The sequence below is a fragment of the Solenopsis invicta genome, chromosome 11, assembly GCF_016802725.1.
Source record: "Solenopsis invicta isolate M01_SB chromosome 11, UNIL_Sinv_3.0, whole genome shotgun sequence".
Taxonomy (NCBI): domain Eukaryota; kingdom Metazoa; phylum Arthropoda; class Insecta; order Hymenoptera; family Formicidae; genus Solenopsis; species Solenopsis invicta.
Genome location: NC_052674.1, coordinates 16,058,810 through 16,078,924, shown reverse-complemented (window position 1 = coordinate 16,078,924; position 20,115 = coordinate 16,058,810). Strand labels below are relative to the sequence as shown.

At 32.0% G+C, this 20,115-nt stretch overlaps 1 protein-coding gene across 8 annotated transcripts in view; it reads left to right on the top strand.

Annotated features, from left to right (window-relative positions):
• Positions 1-890: 890 nt before the first annotated feature.
• LOC105200443 (neprilysin-1) overlaps positions 891-20,115 on the top strand; it is a 524,884-nt gene continuing 505,659 nt past the window's right edge. For 3 of the 8 annotated variants that reach the window (XR_005575917.1, XM_039455238.1, XM_039455241.1), the window contains exons 1-2: positions 895-1,137; positions 17,567-17,977. Coding sequence is in view for 7 of the 8 variants with exons in the window: in XM_039455238.1 (XP_039311172.1) it covers positions 17,864-17,977 (114 nt within the window). In the remaining variant the exon portion in view is untranslated. Of the gene's footprint in view, positions 1,138-11,825; positions 15,435-15,905; positions 16,018-17,517; positions 17,978-20,115 lie in introns of those variants that run through there. The other 5 variants (XM_039455235.1, XM_039455236.1, XM_039455234.1 and 2 more) reach the window with 5 other exon arrangements.

The window sequence follows — 20,115 nt, the reverse complement described above, 5'->3', positions numbered from 1 at the left end:
CACACAGCACCACGGGACCGCATGCCTTTTTCTAGACGTCTTAGAGTCAACATTTGAAGGATGTCTGCAGACGTTTATGCAAAGTCGATTTGCAGTCAACTTTGAAAACCTGACTTGGATGAGTCGACTTACAGTCAATATATGGATAATTGTACTATTAGGGAATGTAGAAATTCAGCGGAAAATTTAATAACGTCGCCCGACCTTAGTTTGCTAAATGCGGATGAATAATTATGGACGAGTTAAATTAATACATTATTATACGCGAATATTCTGCTTTGGCTCTTTATTGCTACTACTTTATTAAAAAATTATGATATTGCAATGTTTCCGAAATATTACTGGCATATGCCATGCGATGTTGCAGGCATATTGTTAATTTATGTTTCTGCAATGTCTCCGTAATATTGCATTGCAATCTGCTGGAACATTGCAACGCTGCTGGAATTTTCTGTGCTGTATGGGAATTAAAAAGGTCCTATTTGGAACACGGTCCGATTTAGCCCACTCTCCCCTACGCTTCGAAAAAAAACCATTTTTCTTCAAAGGAATGTTTCACCTTCTAAAAATGAAAACAAGCACATATAAAACAAATACGTGTCACGTGTTCCTTTTTTTGATTTATACTACGATATATTAAAGGTTTTTCAAAATTTGGTGCGGAGACTTCTATCATCTTTCTTGTTAAAGAAATACACGCACTTAGCACCTTTCGTTTACTTTCTTTCAAAATATTACAGTCGCACGCTGCATTGTCAATTTCTATTGACTTGATAAAGCAAAACCCAAGCAGCTTCGTACCGTCACCGCTACGTGTCGTAACATGACAAGATCACCGCTGCAGTGCAGTATCGACCGGTTCTTTTTTTTCTTAACCTGACCTCAAAGTATTCCCGCATGGCGCTGCCCCTCTCACATGCAACCTCTCTCTTCATAATCGTAACGCCACCAGTAGTAGTGGCGGTAGTAGTGGCGTCTTCGATCGACATTCTCGACAGTTTTTCGCACGACGCTTGTTGCTTCTGTACACACGAGCAACGAATGTGAACCCGCCTTATGCGAGTTTTTTTCACGCATCTAGACATTACTCGATTGCGTCTCGCTTATTCGAAGATCATTTGCTTGTTTCTAGTCGCGGTAAATAAATTATATTAGAATTCTTATTTCGGTGTGATGATTTTTGATGATATATGTTGAATGCTATACTAAACCGATTACTAAATAATCATTACTGATAAATGTCAATACTAGTTATATTTGTTATCTATATTCGAAAGCCAATGAAGCAACTATTTAACTTATGCAAAATTTATCAAAATTATTTCATTATAAATAATTTTTTAATATATAATTATTACTAGGAATCAATTAAGCTTAGAAATATAATTTATTCTATTTTCATTATATTATAATTATTAAGAATGTTACATATGTGTTAAGAAGCATCACAGAAGCATGGTTACGTTAATTCAATAATATGTAAAAAAAGACTTGTTAGTTATTTCAGTGTTATAACTAAAATAATTTATTAGTAATAAGTGATCAAAGCTCATAATATACGTATAAACTAATTGGATGTATTAAATTTCTAATATATAATTTCAAATTAATTAAAAAAAAACCTTTGTTTTTCCTTCGACTTAACACACACACACACCCGCACACACACACACACACACACACACACCCACACACACACACACACACACACACACACACACACACACATTTATATATTTATATACACATACATATTATGTATATATATATATAGTATACTTACATATATATGTACATTACTCAAAAAATTAGAGGATTGCTTTTCTTCAGTAAATTTTTGCGTATTTTTAAATTATAATTACTCAGCTAATAATTAACGTAAAAATAAATAAAAGAACGAGTTTTACAGAGCAAACTTTCTAGTATAAGGTACTTTAGTTCAATTTTTATTCAGTTTATTACTCAAAGATTTCTGATCAACTTTAACTAAGGACAAATTTGAGATATCAAAAATTTTGAAATTTGCACCGCTTAATAAAAAAATTGGCAAACATAATCATTAATAATCTCTTAAAGTACGGGATTTTCAAATAAAGAAAAGTACTTTGCTCTACACCCATTGTTTAGCAAAATAATGCAATTTAAAGTATCTCTTATCTTTTCATAATTTTAACACGATAGTACTGGTATTTGCGTAATTTAATACGTACACCATGAGAAAATTGCTCGCTCGGATTTTGCATATCACGTGTGTTGTTTATGTGTATGTATGAAGTGTATATGTGCACGTGTGTATATGTAGAAATTTCTTTTAGTAAGTGTTGCTGCTTTTTTGATTTGATATTATCTTGTATTATTATGGCAGATTTAAAAAAAGCACTGCGTCAAATTTGGAATAAAAGTTCTCAATTTGATATAAAAAAGCACATCAATATAAAATCAAGATTGCGCCAGGTAATACGTCGAAGAGGTGGCAACACTTTTTACTAAAAAAAATTTCTACATATATGTACACACGTACACACGCACATACACACATACAACACACATACACACACACACACACACACACACACACACACACACACACACACTCTATATAGTTAAAAAAACGTTTTCTTCAAATCACTGGAAAAAATCAGAAAAATTTCGGTTTTTTTCTGAAAAACTGTTGTTTTGCGAAAAATTGCTGTTTTTGCTGTGTAAATGACACGCTACTTAATTTTACAGTAGTATTAAAATAAGACACCTCGTATGAGCGCTTAAATTAATATTGAGCTAATTTTCATGCTCACATTTAGAATATTATATCACATGAGGTTTAATTATTAATTATATTAAACAAACTGTTGTAAGAATGAATGTAATTTTAATAACTAATTTAAAAACTAATTTAAGTTAATATTTATGTTAATTATTTTTGAAGAATTTTAAATATTAGTAATTATCAAGGGACATATGTTTTATTTTATTTAAGAAATACATTAATTCTTTAATATCCAAAAACGGGCCAATGACGAGCAACAATTCAAGTTGTTTGAAATTAAATATATTTTTTTTTACATATCAATAAATAACGCGGAACTAGTTTCTGCCTCACTATAAGCCTTCATCAGTTGCTACAATAGATATTCTAATGTTAACAATTAATTACATAGGCTAACTGCGGAGTCAAAATTCAAATTTGTACAAAAATCTACATTTCACAAATTCTAAAAAAGCTGTCGCAAATGTTGTTATCCTTTGTTATTGTTGCGTACTTGTTTCTATTATTCGTAACAAAGATCTTTATGTATTGCATCTATTTGCCATCGTGTAATCGTATTTGTGTCAAATTTATATAATTTTTCTTAATCTACATTACTGTCGTTTCTCTGTTATTATAGTTAAAGGCAAGTTACTTATCAGTTTGTTAGTTAATTTTGTGAATCTTTAGCGAACTTGACGTTTATTTCGAAGAGAGAGGAAACAAACAAACTTGTCGACAGATCATGATCGACTAAACTCCGAGACTCCGTTAACGATTTCTTTACAAGGTCGTATCGGTGCTAATCATAATAATGTTTCTCATCGTGTATCCCGAAAGTTATTGTTTCTGATTCTGTCTATTAAATCAAAATAAGATTGGGAGAAACAAAGAAAAAAATCATTGTCTTTCCATACATAAAGTGTATCTGAAACGGTGGCATCGGCAATAGACAAAGATCAGTTTATTATAGGTTACAAATTTAAACAGACTTAATAGCATTATAAAAAGACACAAAGACAGAGATTCAATAAAAGCTAACAACAATGTTATATACAAAATTAATTGCAAAGATTGTGATGCAACTTATGTAGACCAAACCAAAAGGAAATTAAAAACGAGAGTAAACGAACATAGAAAGAACATCAGCAAGGATGTATCGGGGTACTCGGTGATCATAGAACACAGAATAAAATAGAATCATAGTTTTGATTGAGATAACCCAGAAATCTTAGATTATGAGCAAGATTACAAAAGATTAATTTCCGAAATGATTCATATCAAAGATCAAAAGAACAGCATCAATTTGAATAGTGACATTAAGTATCTTGATGGATTTTATTTCGACTTATTAGACAGAATAGGAAACAATAACTTTCGAAATACGCGATGAGAAACATTGTTATGATCAGCACCGATACGACCTTGTAAAAAGTCTTTGTTAGCGGAATGTCGGAATTTAGTCGATCACAATCTGTCGACGAGTTTGTTAGTTTCCTCTCTTTTCGAAATAAACGTCAATTTCGCTAAAGATTTACAAAATCAACTAACAAACTGGTAACTTGTCTGTAACTATAATAACAGGAAAACGACAGTAATGTAGATTAAGGAAAAACTATATGAATTTGACACAGAGACGATTAGACGATGACAGTTAGATGAAATTCATAAAGATCTTTGTTATGAATAATGGAAACAAGTACGCAGCAATGGCAAAGGATAACAACATTTGCGACAGCTTTTTTAAAATTTGTGACTCAATGTAAATTTTTGTATAAATTTGAATTTTGACTCCGCAGTTAGATATAATTAATTGTTAACGTTAGAATACCTATTGCAGCAGCTGATGAAGGTCTATAGTGAGGCAGAAACTAGTTCCGTGTTAGCAGTTATATACAACAATAGTTACTTATTTGTATGTAAGAAAAAATATATTTAATTTGAAACAACTTGAACTATTGCTCGTCATTTGCCCGTTTTTGATATTAAAGTTTACGAATGTACGAGTGACATATATCATATTGCATTAATTCTGTTTTTGTTTGTTTTTGTGGTTTGCTTTTGTTTTCTTCGTACTTACATTATCATAAATAGAAAGAAAAAACTCAAAGACAGCAACTAATATTAGTCTAACATTGTAGGAACCATTCTCTAGTTATTTTTCATTAACACAACTTTTTACTTTAGTATGCCATATTTTAATCCGGTGAAATCCTGAAGTGTAACTTTTTCTTATAATTTACTTTTTCCTGTATATTGTTATAAATTTAAATAATTTTATATTATTTTCTCGATTTACTGTTACCGATTTACTGAGCATGATATGCAAGATTATATATTTTTAAACAAACAAAATAAATAAAAGTTAAGGCTTCTATAAATAAATTAAAATTAGGAAATAATAAACTCAAGAGCCACGCAGGATGTCAGACGCATAAATAAATCACAGCATAAATCCAATGTCAAGCAAATCTTTGACCTTTAATGACGATCTTCTTCAGTACAGATTTACAAATCTATAAAACAACAAAATAATTGCAATATTTAAGATATGAACTTATCAAAATAAACTAATAAAGATCCAAAATAAAAACAAGTTAGCGAATAAATAGAGATTGTGCGAAACCGCGATGTACATTTTCTTTCAATGTCTTAACATAATAAATGACCTTACAGAGTGTGTGTAAAAACAAGAGCTTCGTAAAAACAACATGAATTGGTTGCTAACAAATAAATAAATGAGAAAGTAATATTAAAATGATGACTTTTAAACTTGTAACAGACAACAATAAAAATTAAATAGTTCAAAGAAATAAAAGAAAATAAATAAACATAAAAATAAATATGAAATAAAAAAGAGCTGTACAAGTCATAAGATATAAAATTATAAAAAATTATGCAAAATAGAAAAAAAGGAAATAATCGAGACAAAAGTTATACACAAAATACCTCTAAGCACCAAAGCTCGTGTCACAGCATTGTGGGATAGGATGTTACATCTCGGTGAGAATAGATAAAAATAATAAGGACCGAAACGAAATAGCCTTGGTGACCCGAACAAAAGGAATAGAAGGGGAAGGGATGACGAACCTAAGAAAGGGGAATACGATCAAGGATAGGAAGATACGCATCCGAGAGGAGTTTGGTATCACTTTGTTTATTGAGTCCATGCAATTGATTTTTGATGTGTAACATTTTGGATATAGAAGTGAATAACAAGATTATTTTCGATCAATACCGCAAATCAACTTTCTCGAGAAGATACTTAAATTTTTTCTCACATCACCCCCTGTGTCATAAAAAGGATGTTATTTTTGGTATGGTTGACAAATTACTTTTATTATCACATCCTTAATTTCATCGTAAAAACTTTATAACTTTAGTTAATATTTTATTGGAAAATAATTATCCTTTAAATTTTATCTTCTCCATAATAAATTTCAGACTCAACACTTTTTTATAAAGATGATACCTGCGTTGAGGATAAACGTGTGAGAAGATTCTTTACGATCTTTACATTGAGTTGGTATCAGAGAAATTTTCGTCTTTCTCATGTAGGTTTGACTGTAGTGTTGCGTTCACGATCCCTATCAAATTGAATAAATTTATAACTACTGACAAAGACCATATAGAGCATCTTTCTTGTAATGACGTGGTTTATAAAATTAATTGTAAGGACTGCAGTTCTTCTTACATGGGACAGACGAAACGCCAATTAAAAATAAGAGTCAGCAAACATAAAGCAGATATTAGAACGTCCAGTTCTATTTCGGTTATCTGGTTACATCGAATTAGAGCAAATCACGAATTTGATTGGGAGAATGTGGAAATTTTAGACAAAGAGCCATCTTATGTTAAAAGATCTATATCCGAGATGTTACACATCAAAAATCAATTGCATGGACTCAATAAACAAAACGATACCGAACTCCTCTCGGATATTTTCCTATCCTTGATCGTATTTCCCCTTCCTTCTTAGGTTCGTCATCCTTTTCCCTTTTATTTCTTTCATTCGGGCCACCAATTCTATTTCGTTTTGGTCCTTATTATTTTTATTTATTCTCACCGAGATGTAACATTCCATCCCACAATGCTGTGCTTAGAGATATTTTGTATATAATTTTTTGTCTTGATTATTTTTTTTTATTTTGCATAATTTTTTATAATTTTTTTACAATTTTATATCTTATAACTTGTACAGCTCTCTTTTATTTCATATTTATTTTTATTTTTATTTATTTTCCGTTTATTTCTTTTAACTATTTAATTTGTATTGTTATCTGTTACAAGTTTAAAAGTCATCATTTTAATATTATTTTCTCATTTATTTATTTGTTAGCAACCAATTCATGTTGTTTTTATGAAGCTCTTGTCTTTGCACACGCTCTGTGAGATCGTTTATTATGTTAAGACATTGAAAGAAGATGTACATCACGGTTTCTATTTGTTTGCAATCTCTATTTGTTTGCTAACTTGTTTTTATTTTTGATCTTTATTTGTTTATTTCGATAAGTTCATATTTTAGTTAGTGCGATTATTTTGTTGTTTTATAGACTTGTAAATCTGTACTGAGAAAGACCGTCATTAAAGGTCGAAACGTTTGCTTGATATTGGATTTATGCTGTGATTTATTTATTTGCGTCTGACATCCTGCATAGTTCTTGAGCTCATTATTTCTTAATTTTAATTTATATATTTTTACTTTTTACAATACGAGCTTTAAAATATTAATTAAAATGAAAGTAACAAGACAAAAAATTGAGTTGTCTTACGGATCAGAGTATTGCAAACTAAAGAGTCGGAAATAACTGTGGTGACCTAAAGTTAAGAAATCGTAAAACAGGTAACTTTGATACTGAGGTAGAACCATTATACGTTTTTTGAATTTTTTAAATAAATTCTTCTTTTTCTTGAGAAAAAAACCGAAAAAATCCGTAGTAAAGTTAAAGAAAAAACAGGTTTTTTTGCGTGTCTTTAAAATTATAGTGTGACACACATACGCATGCACGCACGCACGCACGCACGCACGCACATGCATGCATGACGTAAAAAATCCGACTGAGCAACTTCCCCGTGGTGCACATCGGATTACGCAAATGTACCGTATTAAAATCATAAAAAAGAACAGAGGGTACTTTACATTGCAATATCTCGCTAAATAATAAGTATATAGCAAATCTTTTTTTAAATTAAAAGGTCAAATCCCGTACATTGAAATGGTATTAATAGTTAATCACCAATTTTTTCCATTAGGCGGTAGAGAACTACAAATATTTCAAAATTTTTAATATCCCAAATATGTCCTTATTCAAAGCTTACCACATCTTTATGTAATAACCTGAATAAAAATGGAACTATTGTAATTCATAATAGAATTTTCCCTATAAAACCATTTTTAAATTTATTTCTCTGTTAATTAGTAGCTGACAATCACAGTTTAAAAATGAGCAAAAATTTATTCAGAAAAAGTATTCTTCTAATTGATTTGAGCAGTGTGTGTATATATATGTTTGCATATTTGTGTACATGTGCGTATGCGTGCCTGCATGCGTGTGTACGTGTGTGTATGTGTGTGCATTTATATTGATATTCATGTTCATATTTATATTTATATAAAATTCTCAAAGTGAAAGTGAAATGTTGAAAGTTACAAAATACATTCAGAGAGAAAGATAAAATGCTTTCACCATATTGTTATGATTTATATTTCTGTTTTGTATTTTTCTATATATTCTATATAGTCTTATTTCAAATTTATCGATTAGAATATTTGTATAAATTTAAAACATTGTAACGACCCGTCTTTTTCCGCGCACGGGGCGGTGCGTGACTGCGGACGGACCAGGACGCGGAGGGAGGTCGCCAAGAGAACTAGACGTGTATTGCTTTGGGTGGTAAATACAATAGTGCGTTTATTACGTACTGACTATATACAGGTGGAGTGGCTTGGCCACGACGCGCGGACGGACGGATGACGGTGACGCTCGGACGGACCCAACAAAACTTAAGGGCTACGCGCGGACGGACGGACGAGAAAACGGGGCGCGCGGACGTAACGAACGGTATTTACAATTGTCCGGATCGCGCTATTGTCGCGGCTGAGTTCGCGGAATTCCGGCCTCGAGTTTTCCGGGAACTCGGAGCCGGTGTTGACGCGCGCGGACCGTGGCCTTGCTGAAGGCCGGGGCCACGGCCGTAAGTGACGCGCGCTCGGTGCGAGTGTACGCGGAGCGGGGATTCCCGTCGCGAGCGGTTAATACCGCGATGTTCGGCGGTGGTGATCGACTCACGCCAAGAGCCCTTGGTAGAGGCGCGGAACTCCACACCCCAGGCCGTGAGTCGATACCGTAGTAAGGACGGCGGATCGGGAATCGCCGACCAGGATCTCCTGGTGGAGCCCAAGATGTACTTGAGCCCGTTTTTATCGGCGGTATCGGGATTATCGGAATCGCTCTTTGCCAAGACTGCTTGGCGGAAGCTAAGGCTCTTAACTCCCAAGTGAGCGCTAGGTTGGGCTTCTTCTGGATCGGAGAGTGGACGGAGAAGAAGACCGCTCGACTCTCGGAGCGGCGGCGCTTATATACCCGAATCTCGAGAGCAGGGACGGTGCGGGGGTACGGAACGGTACGGAAACGGTGGGGGTCTCCCTGCCGCTCGAGATCGGTCCGGCGGTCGCCACTCCGGTCGAGCGCGTGCGCGCGGAGATCTGCCACGCAGATCTCACGTGCGGATGCGTCAACGCGCGCTACGCCGGTGTTAGAGTATATTTTCGGCGCTATGCGCCGTGTTTCTGCTGTCCGGCGGTTGTTCGGCCGGACAGCCTGGAACGATGGACGGTCCGAGGGGGGAGCGGAAAGGCGGTTTGTTACAACATTTATCATCTCATTTTACATTACATTTAAAGTTTGAATTTTATTATAATATCTGTATTTTTTAAAGTTTATTAGAATTAAATAATTATATCAATAAGAATTCAAATAAGAATTTTCTCAGAACTTCTAGTTACACAAAAGTCTACCTTAATACATCAAAAATGTGTCACTATTTATTTATGTATCTTTATTGTTTTGTTTAAAATAAATCTTTAATTTCGCTGAAAATTTATTTATATATTTAAAAAAATTATATAAAATAAATTGATTGTTCTATTATAACTTACTTATTTAATAAGTTTATTGCTTAGAAATTAAGAGTTCAATATTGTATGTATGATTAAAATGATCATTGTCGCAAAAATTATAAATATTTGTTATTAAAATGCGTACAATCTAGCACGTTGAGCACAAAAAATATAATATACATTGAGCACAAAAAATATAAGAGTATAATAAAATTATGGATGAAATATTATACATGGATAAAGTAACATATACATTGTTGAATAACATACATTGTTTAAAAACCTGCAAAATTAATTAATTACACCAACCATTCATAATGAGTAAATTTTTTTAACAATTTTAAACAATTTTTTAAAAGATTTGTTACATTTGGAAAAGATACAATCATAATGCAAAACAGATACAAAATTTTATGTTATTATATTCAGGTTTTATAATGCCATTTACTATATTAAATCATCTATTATATTATTATCATTGAATATCTGCATAAAGTTTGCGTATATATTTGTATAAAAAATAAAAAGATTTAAATAATAAGTGCAATACTGTTAGAATTTGGATAGATACAAAGACGAGACGTTATAATAATATCAAAATTGCAAGTTTAATAAAAGAGGTACATATTACAAGAACGGGAGCGTCACACACGTCTAGAGAGCGTGACCAATCTAAAGGCTAGTTTGGAAAAATAACAGATCATTGAAAGATTATATTACGAACTAAAGGCACATAGATGGCGCTTCACAGGAGTGAATGTTAAATTTGCTTAGTTGACTCCATTCAACACTCCTCCTCAAATTAACATTTTACTCGAAAATAATACTTAACTTTTGATCCAAATTTAATGCCTTGCCCCATACAGCAAAGAAAATTGCAACAATGTTGCAATGTTGCAGATTGCAATGCTACATTACGGAGACATTACAGAAACATAAATTAGCAATATGCCTGCAACATCGCATGGCATATGCCAGTAATATTCCGGAAACATTCCGGAAATATTATAATTTTTTAATAAAGTAGTGGCCATAAAGAGCCAAAGCAAAATATTTGCGTCTAATAATATATTATTATAATTTAACTCGTCCATAATTATTCATCCGCATTTAGCAGGTCGGGCGACGTTACTAAATTTTCCGCTGAATCTCTACATTTCCTAACAGTACAACTATCCATATATCGACTATAAGTTGACTCATCCAAGTCAGGCTTTCAAAGTTAACTGCAAATCGACTTTGCATAGACGTCTGCAGACATCCTTCAAATGTTGACTCTAAAACGTTTAGAAAAAGGCATGCGGGCCCGTGGTGCTGTGTGCATCATAGTATTGTTAAAAAACATAAATATTTATATCAATAGACAAAATAGATCCATATATGAAGAAACCTCGATCTACAGCCCAATGAACAAACAATATTTTTTAATTATTTTTTTAATAAAAATTTTTCCATATTTAATTTAATTATTGTATTATAATAATATATATTTTTTAATTACATTCTTATTTAAACAAATAACAGAAAAATTATTTCAAATGCTATTCTGCATTTGCAAAATTAGTAAAAAAAATTATAATTTTATATTTGTTTATATAAATACTGTGCATTAATTATACATATTTCATTTTTTTGATAACGTATATTGACTTGTTCTACCAATTATATACACATATCAGCATAAAGTGTTCATAGGTCATTATGAGAGATCAATTCGCAGCGATCACGGAAGTTAAGCAACATTCACCAGAATTGCAACTTCGATGGGTGACCACTTGGAAATTTTCGAAAAAGATTCCCGAGATTTTTTTTGGCGAAAAATATTTTTTAAATTATTACACAAGTATTGTTTTGTTCATTGTAATTATGTGGTGTAATAATATTTATGTGAATATTTTGGAAAAATGGGATGTTTTAACGCAATATTTCAAAAAGCGGACATCTTAATGTTGCTGCAATCTTCCAGCAATGTTGCAGCAATGTTTCGCAATCAAAATGCAATATTACAATGTTTCAATAAAATCATTCTGCAATGTTCTTGCAATCTCTCTGTGCTGTATGGAACGTAGCTTAACAAATTGCTCGTTGTTTATAGCTTTAGTTAAGATGTCAGCTATTTTTTCTTTAGTGTTTATGTACTCTACTTGTATAATACTTTTCATGTAATAACCTCTAACAAATTTATATTTTATATTCACATGCTTGAGTCGTTTATGCTCCCATCTATGAAGCAAATGTATTATAGATTGATTGTCTTCAAAAACTTTTAGAGGTTCATTCAATTCTATTCCAAAGTCCAGCATTAAATTTTTCATCCTGATTAGATTGGCTACGGCAGACGCTAGCGCTACATACTCTGCTTCCGTTGAAGATTGCGCCATAGTAGATTGTCTCCTTATACTCCAAAGATCAGGATTTCCGTATACTTGGATGAGGTATCCCGAGGTTGATTTCCCTTCGACTAATCTGCATCCGTGTAACATTGTATGGACTCCTTAATTCCCTTTCGGAAACACAACTGCATTTTTAAAGTACCTTTAATATATCTCAATATTCGTTTCATTCCAGAGTTTTTCTGTCTGTCAAGTCTAATGCCAACTGAAATAGTTGACTGCGACGCTTAAATCCGGTCTTGTAAGCATTACATACATCAGGTATCCAACTAGTTTGCTAAACGGCTTTGATGTATCTAAGATTTCTCCGTCTTCATGCATATTTGGTTTAAGTTCCATCGGAGTTTTAACCGGCCGACATTCTTCCATGCTAAACCGATTCAACAGTTTCTGGAGATAAACCGGTTTACTGTCTTATTTCATCCTTACTTCTTTGGATATTTATTCCCAAAAAATTATGCAGCTTGCCAAGGTTTTTCATTTGAAATTGAGTTATCAATCTTTTTTTCACTTTAAGTACTTTTTCATAGTCGTCTTCAGCGACGATGATATCATCTACATAAAACAGAAGATACATATTTTTTCTTTCCGAGTATCTCACGTACAAGCATTTATCGACTCCTGATGATAGAAATTGTAAGTTTCTTATACCGTCGAAAGTCTCATTCCAAGCTGTAGAAGCTTGTTTCAAACCGTAAAGCTAACCTTCGTTAGCTTGCAGACCTTGTTTTGTTGACTACTGAAACCTGATGGTAGTTTCATATAAATCTCCTCCTTAATTTGGCCATGTAGAAACGTGTTCTTGACGTCTAATTGATAAGCATATAGGTTTCTTTCGTTAATAACAGCTAACAAAGTCCTCAATGTTGTAAGTCTGGCAACTGGTGCATAGGTCTCTTCATAATCGAATCCTTGCTTCTGTTCGTTGCCTTTGATTACCAAACTTACCTTGTATCGTTCAATTTGTCCTTTGTTGTCACGTTTGACTTTAAAAATCCATTTACTTCTAACTGATCGTTTTCCTGGCGGCAAATCAACCACCTTTCATGTACCGTTTTCTTCCAGTCTATTAATTTCTTCCTGAATTGCGCACAACCAGTCCTTTTCATTCTTTCTGCCTTGAATTTCTTGATACGAATTTGACACATTTTCTACACATGATTTTGCATGTAATGTCAGAACTGCATAATCACTGAGATATTTCGGCTTTTTTCTTTCTCTCTCCGATTGACGTAGCATGTTCTCCTTGACGTTACTATTCTGATCAACATTTCTATTTTTAGAGTCATTTGTAACAGTGACAGTTCTATCCGATTTAGCTATTTTATTTGTTTCAGTCTTGTTTGTATTTGTTCCTAAGCTGTTAGGTAAATCATCAGAGTCCGGAATCCAGTCTTCGCTTGTCAGGTTATCGAGGCTAAATTTTGCTTTATAAAAGATAATGTCTTTGCCACAGAGAATTTTTTTTTCTTCCGGACACTAGAGTCTGTATCCGTTAGGACAATATCCAACAAATTAACACTTCTTTGACTCAAACTTTTCACCTATTAGTGCCTTTGGTATATGCAGATAGGCAATACATCCAAATATTCTTAGTTTACCAATCTTTACTGTTTCATTAAACCACTTATGAGCTGGTACGTCTCCACTTAGAGCTAATGTAGGACTTCTGTTGACGAGATACACGGCTGTTTGAATAGTTTCAGACCAAAACTTTTTTCCAAGATTACAGTCTAGCATCATGCACTTTGCTCGTTCAACGAGCAAAGGTTTTATTCATGCGTTTCGCCACTCCGTTTTGTTCGGGTGTGTACCTGATTGTGAATTCGAATTGTATGCCTTTTTTTTCAAAATACTCTTTGATTTCATTGGATATGTATTCGCGTCCGTTACCACACTTAAAGTGACTTACCTTTAGATTAAAATACGCTGTAGCCATTGCTTCGTATTTTTTAAAACAATTTAGCACTTCAGTTTTTGATTTAATGGGATAGGCTGCCGTAAAATGCGTGTAGTCGTCAATAAATGTTACTACACACTTTTTATTGTCATAGGATATCGGACTTATAGGGCCAAACAGATCACTGTGTATCTGTTTAAGTGGTCGTTTAGTTTATATTCGTTGTTGATTATGTAGAAGTTTCGTTCGTTTATCTTTGATACATGTTTGGCATTTATCTTCTGAGCCATGAAACAGGTTCATGTTGTGTTCCTTAACTTGACTAAGAATTTTTTTGACGTTTTCATAGCCTAAGTGTCCAAATCTCTTATGCTAGATTTCCAAATCCGCTACAGTGGAAAGTGCTTTAACTCCTGTATGTTTGAAGTTTAGTTCATATAATTGCGAACCAGTTCTGGTTGCTACAGCTACTGTCTTATTTACTTTCATAATCGTTTTTTTTCCACCTGCAAACAGCACTTTGAAACCATTTATTTCTAGCTTACGTACCGAAAAGAGATTATAGTTCAATTTCTACACTGACAGTACTTCTGTAATCTTTACAGGAATTTTATTTTTGATTACAGTGCTAACAACATCGAGTTCTCCAATTTGATTTGCTTACAAGTAACTTCCGGATTTTGCAACATCTATTGTAATAGGTTTTTCTAATTTTGAAATATTCAGTAATGGGATATTAGTGCTTACAAGATGTTCCGTCGCCCCGGAGTCCAGAAATCAGCTAGTTAAAATTTTCGACTTGTATTTTGTGCGAAACTGCACGTTTTTTTTGGTTGTTCGATGCAATTTGCGTTGTACTCTTTTTGTTGACTTTATTCTTTTGAAGTTTCTTCCGACAGTTTGCTCTCTTATGTCCAGGCAATCCGCAGTTGTGATAACTGTATTGAAACTTAAAATTATTATACTTAACAATCTTCTTTTCCATGTCTCTGCTTGTTCCACTGCTTGTTAAAAAAAATACTATCAATAACGCGTTGCTATTCTTGTTTCTTTTGCAAACTAACTTGTTTCGTTTAGATTACTTATCTAACAATCTTGTTTTGACAAAGCTTATTGTCAGCAAATCTTTAGACACAATTTCCAGTAACCACTGTATTATATTCGGTTGGCATCGTAAGTAAAAGGTGACACACAACATCCGGTTCTTCAAGAGTAGCGCCTGTGGATTTGAGTTCACGAATCAATTTATCAAATTTCAAGAAGTGGTTCGCCAAGGTATCATTTACGATATCAAATTTTATTGTGAGAAGTGCCTTTCTTAATAATAACTGACTTGCAATACCTTTTCTTTGAAAGGCATTCTTGAGTGATTTCCATATAGCATATGCCGTAGATTTATCTTTTGCATACTTTAAATGGCTGTCTGCAATTTTCTGAATTATCTGTAACTTACATTTTTGATCCTTTTTCTTGTGTTCAGCTATCTCACCTGGTTTTCTATCTTGCGTACTCAAATCGTCACTAACCTCAATAGTGACAAAGGTCGTGTAATCCGTTTCAATGTACAGTGATAATTCTAGTTCCATCAGTAATATTTCGATTCTAAATTTCTAATCACTGTAGTTCGTTCTATTCAACAACGGAATTCTGTACTTTTTTACTTCCGTTATTACGTTGCACGTGCTAGTATAACTGCTATAAGACGTTTTAATAAGCGTAACTTTCCGAAGAAAACACGACTTTCAGGTTCACTTCACCACGCGTATCCTGGGCCCATAACCTGTTGGAATTGGGTGTTTGGATAGATACAAAGACGAGATGTTTTAATAATATCAAAATTGCAAGTTTAATAAAAGAGGTACATATTACAAGAGCGGCAGCGTCACACACGTCTAGAGAGCATGAACAAGCTAAACCCTAGTTTGGAAAAATAACAGATCATTGAAAGATTATATCACGAACTAAAGGCACATAGATGGCGCTTCACAGGAGTGAATGTTAAATTTATTTAGTTGACTCTATTCAACAAATACGAATAACAGTCTATACCCATATAGCACAGAGAGATTACAGGAACATTGCAGAATGATTTCATTGAAACATTGTAATATTGCATTTTGATTGCAAAACATTGTTGCAACATTGCTGGAAGATTGCAGCAACATTGAGATGTCCGCTTTTTGAAATATTGCATTGAAACATCCCATTTTTCCAAAATATTCACATAAATATTATTACACCACATAATTCCAATGAACAAAACAATATTTGTGTAACATTTTAAAAAACTATTTTGGTAAAAAAAAAATTTTGGGAATCTTTTTCAGAAATTTTTAAGCGGTCACTCATCCAAGTCGCGATTCTGGTGAACATTGCTTGACCTTCGCTGATCGCTGCGAATTGATCCCTCATGATGACCTGTGAACACTTTATACTGATATGTGTATATAACTGATAAATTAGGTCTAAATACGTTATCGAAAAAATGAAATATGTATAATTAAAGCACATTTATATAAACAAATATAAAATTATAGTTTTTTTTACTAATTTCGCAAATGCAGAATAGCATTTGGAATAACTTTTCTGTTATTTGTTTAAATAAGAATGTGATTAGAAAATATATATCAATATAATACAATAATTAAATTAAATAAAAAAAAATTTTTATTAAAAAAACAATTAAAAAATATTGTTTGTTCATTGGGCTGTAGATCGAGATTTTTTTATATATGGACTTATTTTGTCTATTGATATAAATATTTATGTTTCTTAATAATATTATAATGTACACAGCACCATAAGACCGCATAACTTTTTCTAGACGTCTTAGAGTCAACAAGGATGTCTGCAGACGTCTATGCAAAGTCGATTTGCAGTCAACTCTAAAAGCCTGACTTGGATGATACGACTCTTACCATACAGTGGACATATGGATGTGCTGTTAGGGAATGTAGAGATTTAGCGGAAAATTTAATAACGTCGCTCGATCTTAGTTTGCTAAATGCGGATGAATAATTATGGATGAGTTAAATTAATATATTATTATACACGCATATTCTGTTTGGCTCTTTATTGCCACTACTTTATTAAAAAAATTATGATATTGCAATGTTTCCATAATATTACTGGCATGCGATGTTGCAGGCGTATAGTTAATTTATGTTTCTGCAATGTTTCCGTAATATTACATTGCAATCTGCAACATTGCAACATTGCTGCAATGTTGCTGCAATTTTCTGTGCTGTATGGGTATGAATTAATTTACATCAGAATATGTCTTTTATATTTTTATGCTAAATTTTTGTCAACTATAGAATTTGTTAGCATAAGTGTTATTGAAAAATTATTTTTGTAGGTAGATTTGGTTACATGTTGATTGAAATAGTTTTTTTGTTGCTTTAAAGAATTGATTATTGGCAACATAAATGTGGAAACATAAATACGCCGCAAAAGACTCAAAGACATTTGTGAAGAATTGCGGTACATCTGCACTATCTTCGTCATAACTTAAAAAAAATGGAAGAAAGAATTTCATTCTACATGTCTTGTATATCATCACGTGAGTCTGGGATCTTCTCGCCTTCTGCATTTCTCTCAGATTTTGAAAAGGTCACGTCGTGAATCGTTAATTATTACTCCGATGAGCGAGTGCTTTCTATCGATTGCATCGAAAAGTGCCGTGAAGAATCAACAAGGCAAAAATGAAGTCCTTAAAGAACAATGGCTATCTAACTTCCACCATCGTCACCGAACAATCAGCTGATTTATCAAGATCAACTAATCAAGATGGTATTCCTACTACAAACTCTGTTCAAGTACGTACATTATTTTAATAATTAAAATTTTATTTAACGAATTTGGAAGACTTGCATTGATTCCACATCACTACTGTTTACTATATTAGCACTCTTACTGTTAACAGTATATTTAATATAATATTATATTGATATAATTAGAGTTGGGAAGTAACGCGTTATTTGTAATGCCGTTACCGTTTTCGTTATTTTTTTACGGTAACGAGCGTTACCTTTTTATGTCTGTAACGGTAACGGTAACGTCGTTACATTTTTACAATAACGGTAATGGAGCCGTTACTTTTTTGTTACTTTAGTTCCTTATTGTCTATTCGTTCGCGCCCTGATCGCGCATTAGAGTATTGATTGGATACAAATATTTCTATCCAAATCAAATGGCAATAAATTTTCAAAATCATTATAATACGCAATGTACATACTATTGGAAAATTGTTTTAAATATTCAATTACTCATTAAATTAGTTTAAAGTAGTTTGTATTGATCAATAATGTTTGATTAATCATCATTTATAATCAATTACAATCGTTCAAATGTGATGATTATGAATCGCAATTGTAATAAGATTTAGTGAAAGAATCATATTCTTAAGTATACATAGAATGTTTTTTTATGACGTTATTAACAGGTTTTTCTCGTTGTTTTATATTAAAAGACTCCATACGATTTGATTAAAAAATAACACAACAACGGTAAATTTTTTTACTTTTAATATGTTACAATTTCCTAACAAAAATTCAATTAACTGATGATATTTTTTTTACATAAATCGTACGGGATTTTTTCCAAATTTTGTATTTACCATTGTATAAAAACTTAGTTTTTTTGTTATGAATATATATACATATATATATTGCTGAAAAAATTTTGATTTATTTCGGAGATTTAAAATGTGACGAGGTTTAAATCTAAAAACAATGTTTAATCTAAATTTTTATAAAAATTTTGCAGTATAAAAATAGTAAAAAATAAATAAGATATTATTATAAAGAATTCGAAAAATTATTAGACAAGTTAAATAAATATAAAAAAAACTGTGTTCTACACAATTGTATATAAGTTTAGAAAATTTAAAGTTTTAATATTTATCATTACATACAATATTAATTATTAAATAATATAATTTTAAAATTTAATAACTTGACTTAAAATCTAATAATTTTAAAATCTAATACTTTAGCATTACAAAAAAATAACGAATCGTTATTTTCGAAGTAACGGTAACGGTAACAGGTTATTTTATGAAATCAGTAACGAGTAATGGTAACGGCTTACTTTTTACAAAATGTAACAGTCACGGTAACGCGTTACTTTTTAAGGTAACGTTCTCTAGATATAATTTTTGAATAAATTGATTTTATAAGGAAACCTTTGAAAGTGTCCGCCTCAGATTCAGACAAGCTTTTAATATGTTGTAACACGGATGAAAATAAGGGACACGTATTTTTTTATACGTGCCCAATCTCACTTTTAGGGGATAAAATACCCCTTTGAAGAAAATTGGTTTTTTTCTTTCGAAGTGTATATTGTAAGAGATAGAAAAAAATGTTTCAATTAAAAGTTAAATGGTTCGAAGAGTACTTTATAATGGAGATAAACAATTTCTTTTTAATTTTTTAAAATATTTTCCCCCATTATTTACTTATTTTTTTTTTAATTTTTATTTTTTTTTATAAGTAAAATAAAGCTTACTTTATTACAAATTCAATGATATATGACAAAGTTATGATGCAACCTTTCCATTTTCCAAAAATAATTAAAAACCGCCCCATAACGCATTGTATGCGCACTCGTCCATGTACTATGGAAGTATTCCTCCTTTGATTTTGACAAGCCTTTGATAGGTTGTAGTACAGATCAAAAAAAGAAACACGTGTTTTTTTATACGTACCAATCTCATTTTTAGGAGGTAAAACACCCTTTTGAAAAAAATTGGTTTTTTTTTAAGCTTGTATCAAAGAAATAGAAAGATACAGAAAAATGTTCAAATTAAAAGTTAAATCGTTCTAAGAGTACTTTATAATAGTGATAAATATTTTTTTTAAATTTTTTTATACTTTTCCTTACATTTACCTATTTTTTTTTAATTTTTACTCTTTTTTATAAGAAAAATAAAGCTTATGTTTGAGAACTGAAATTG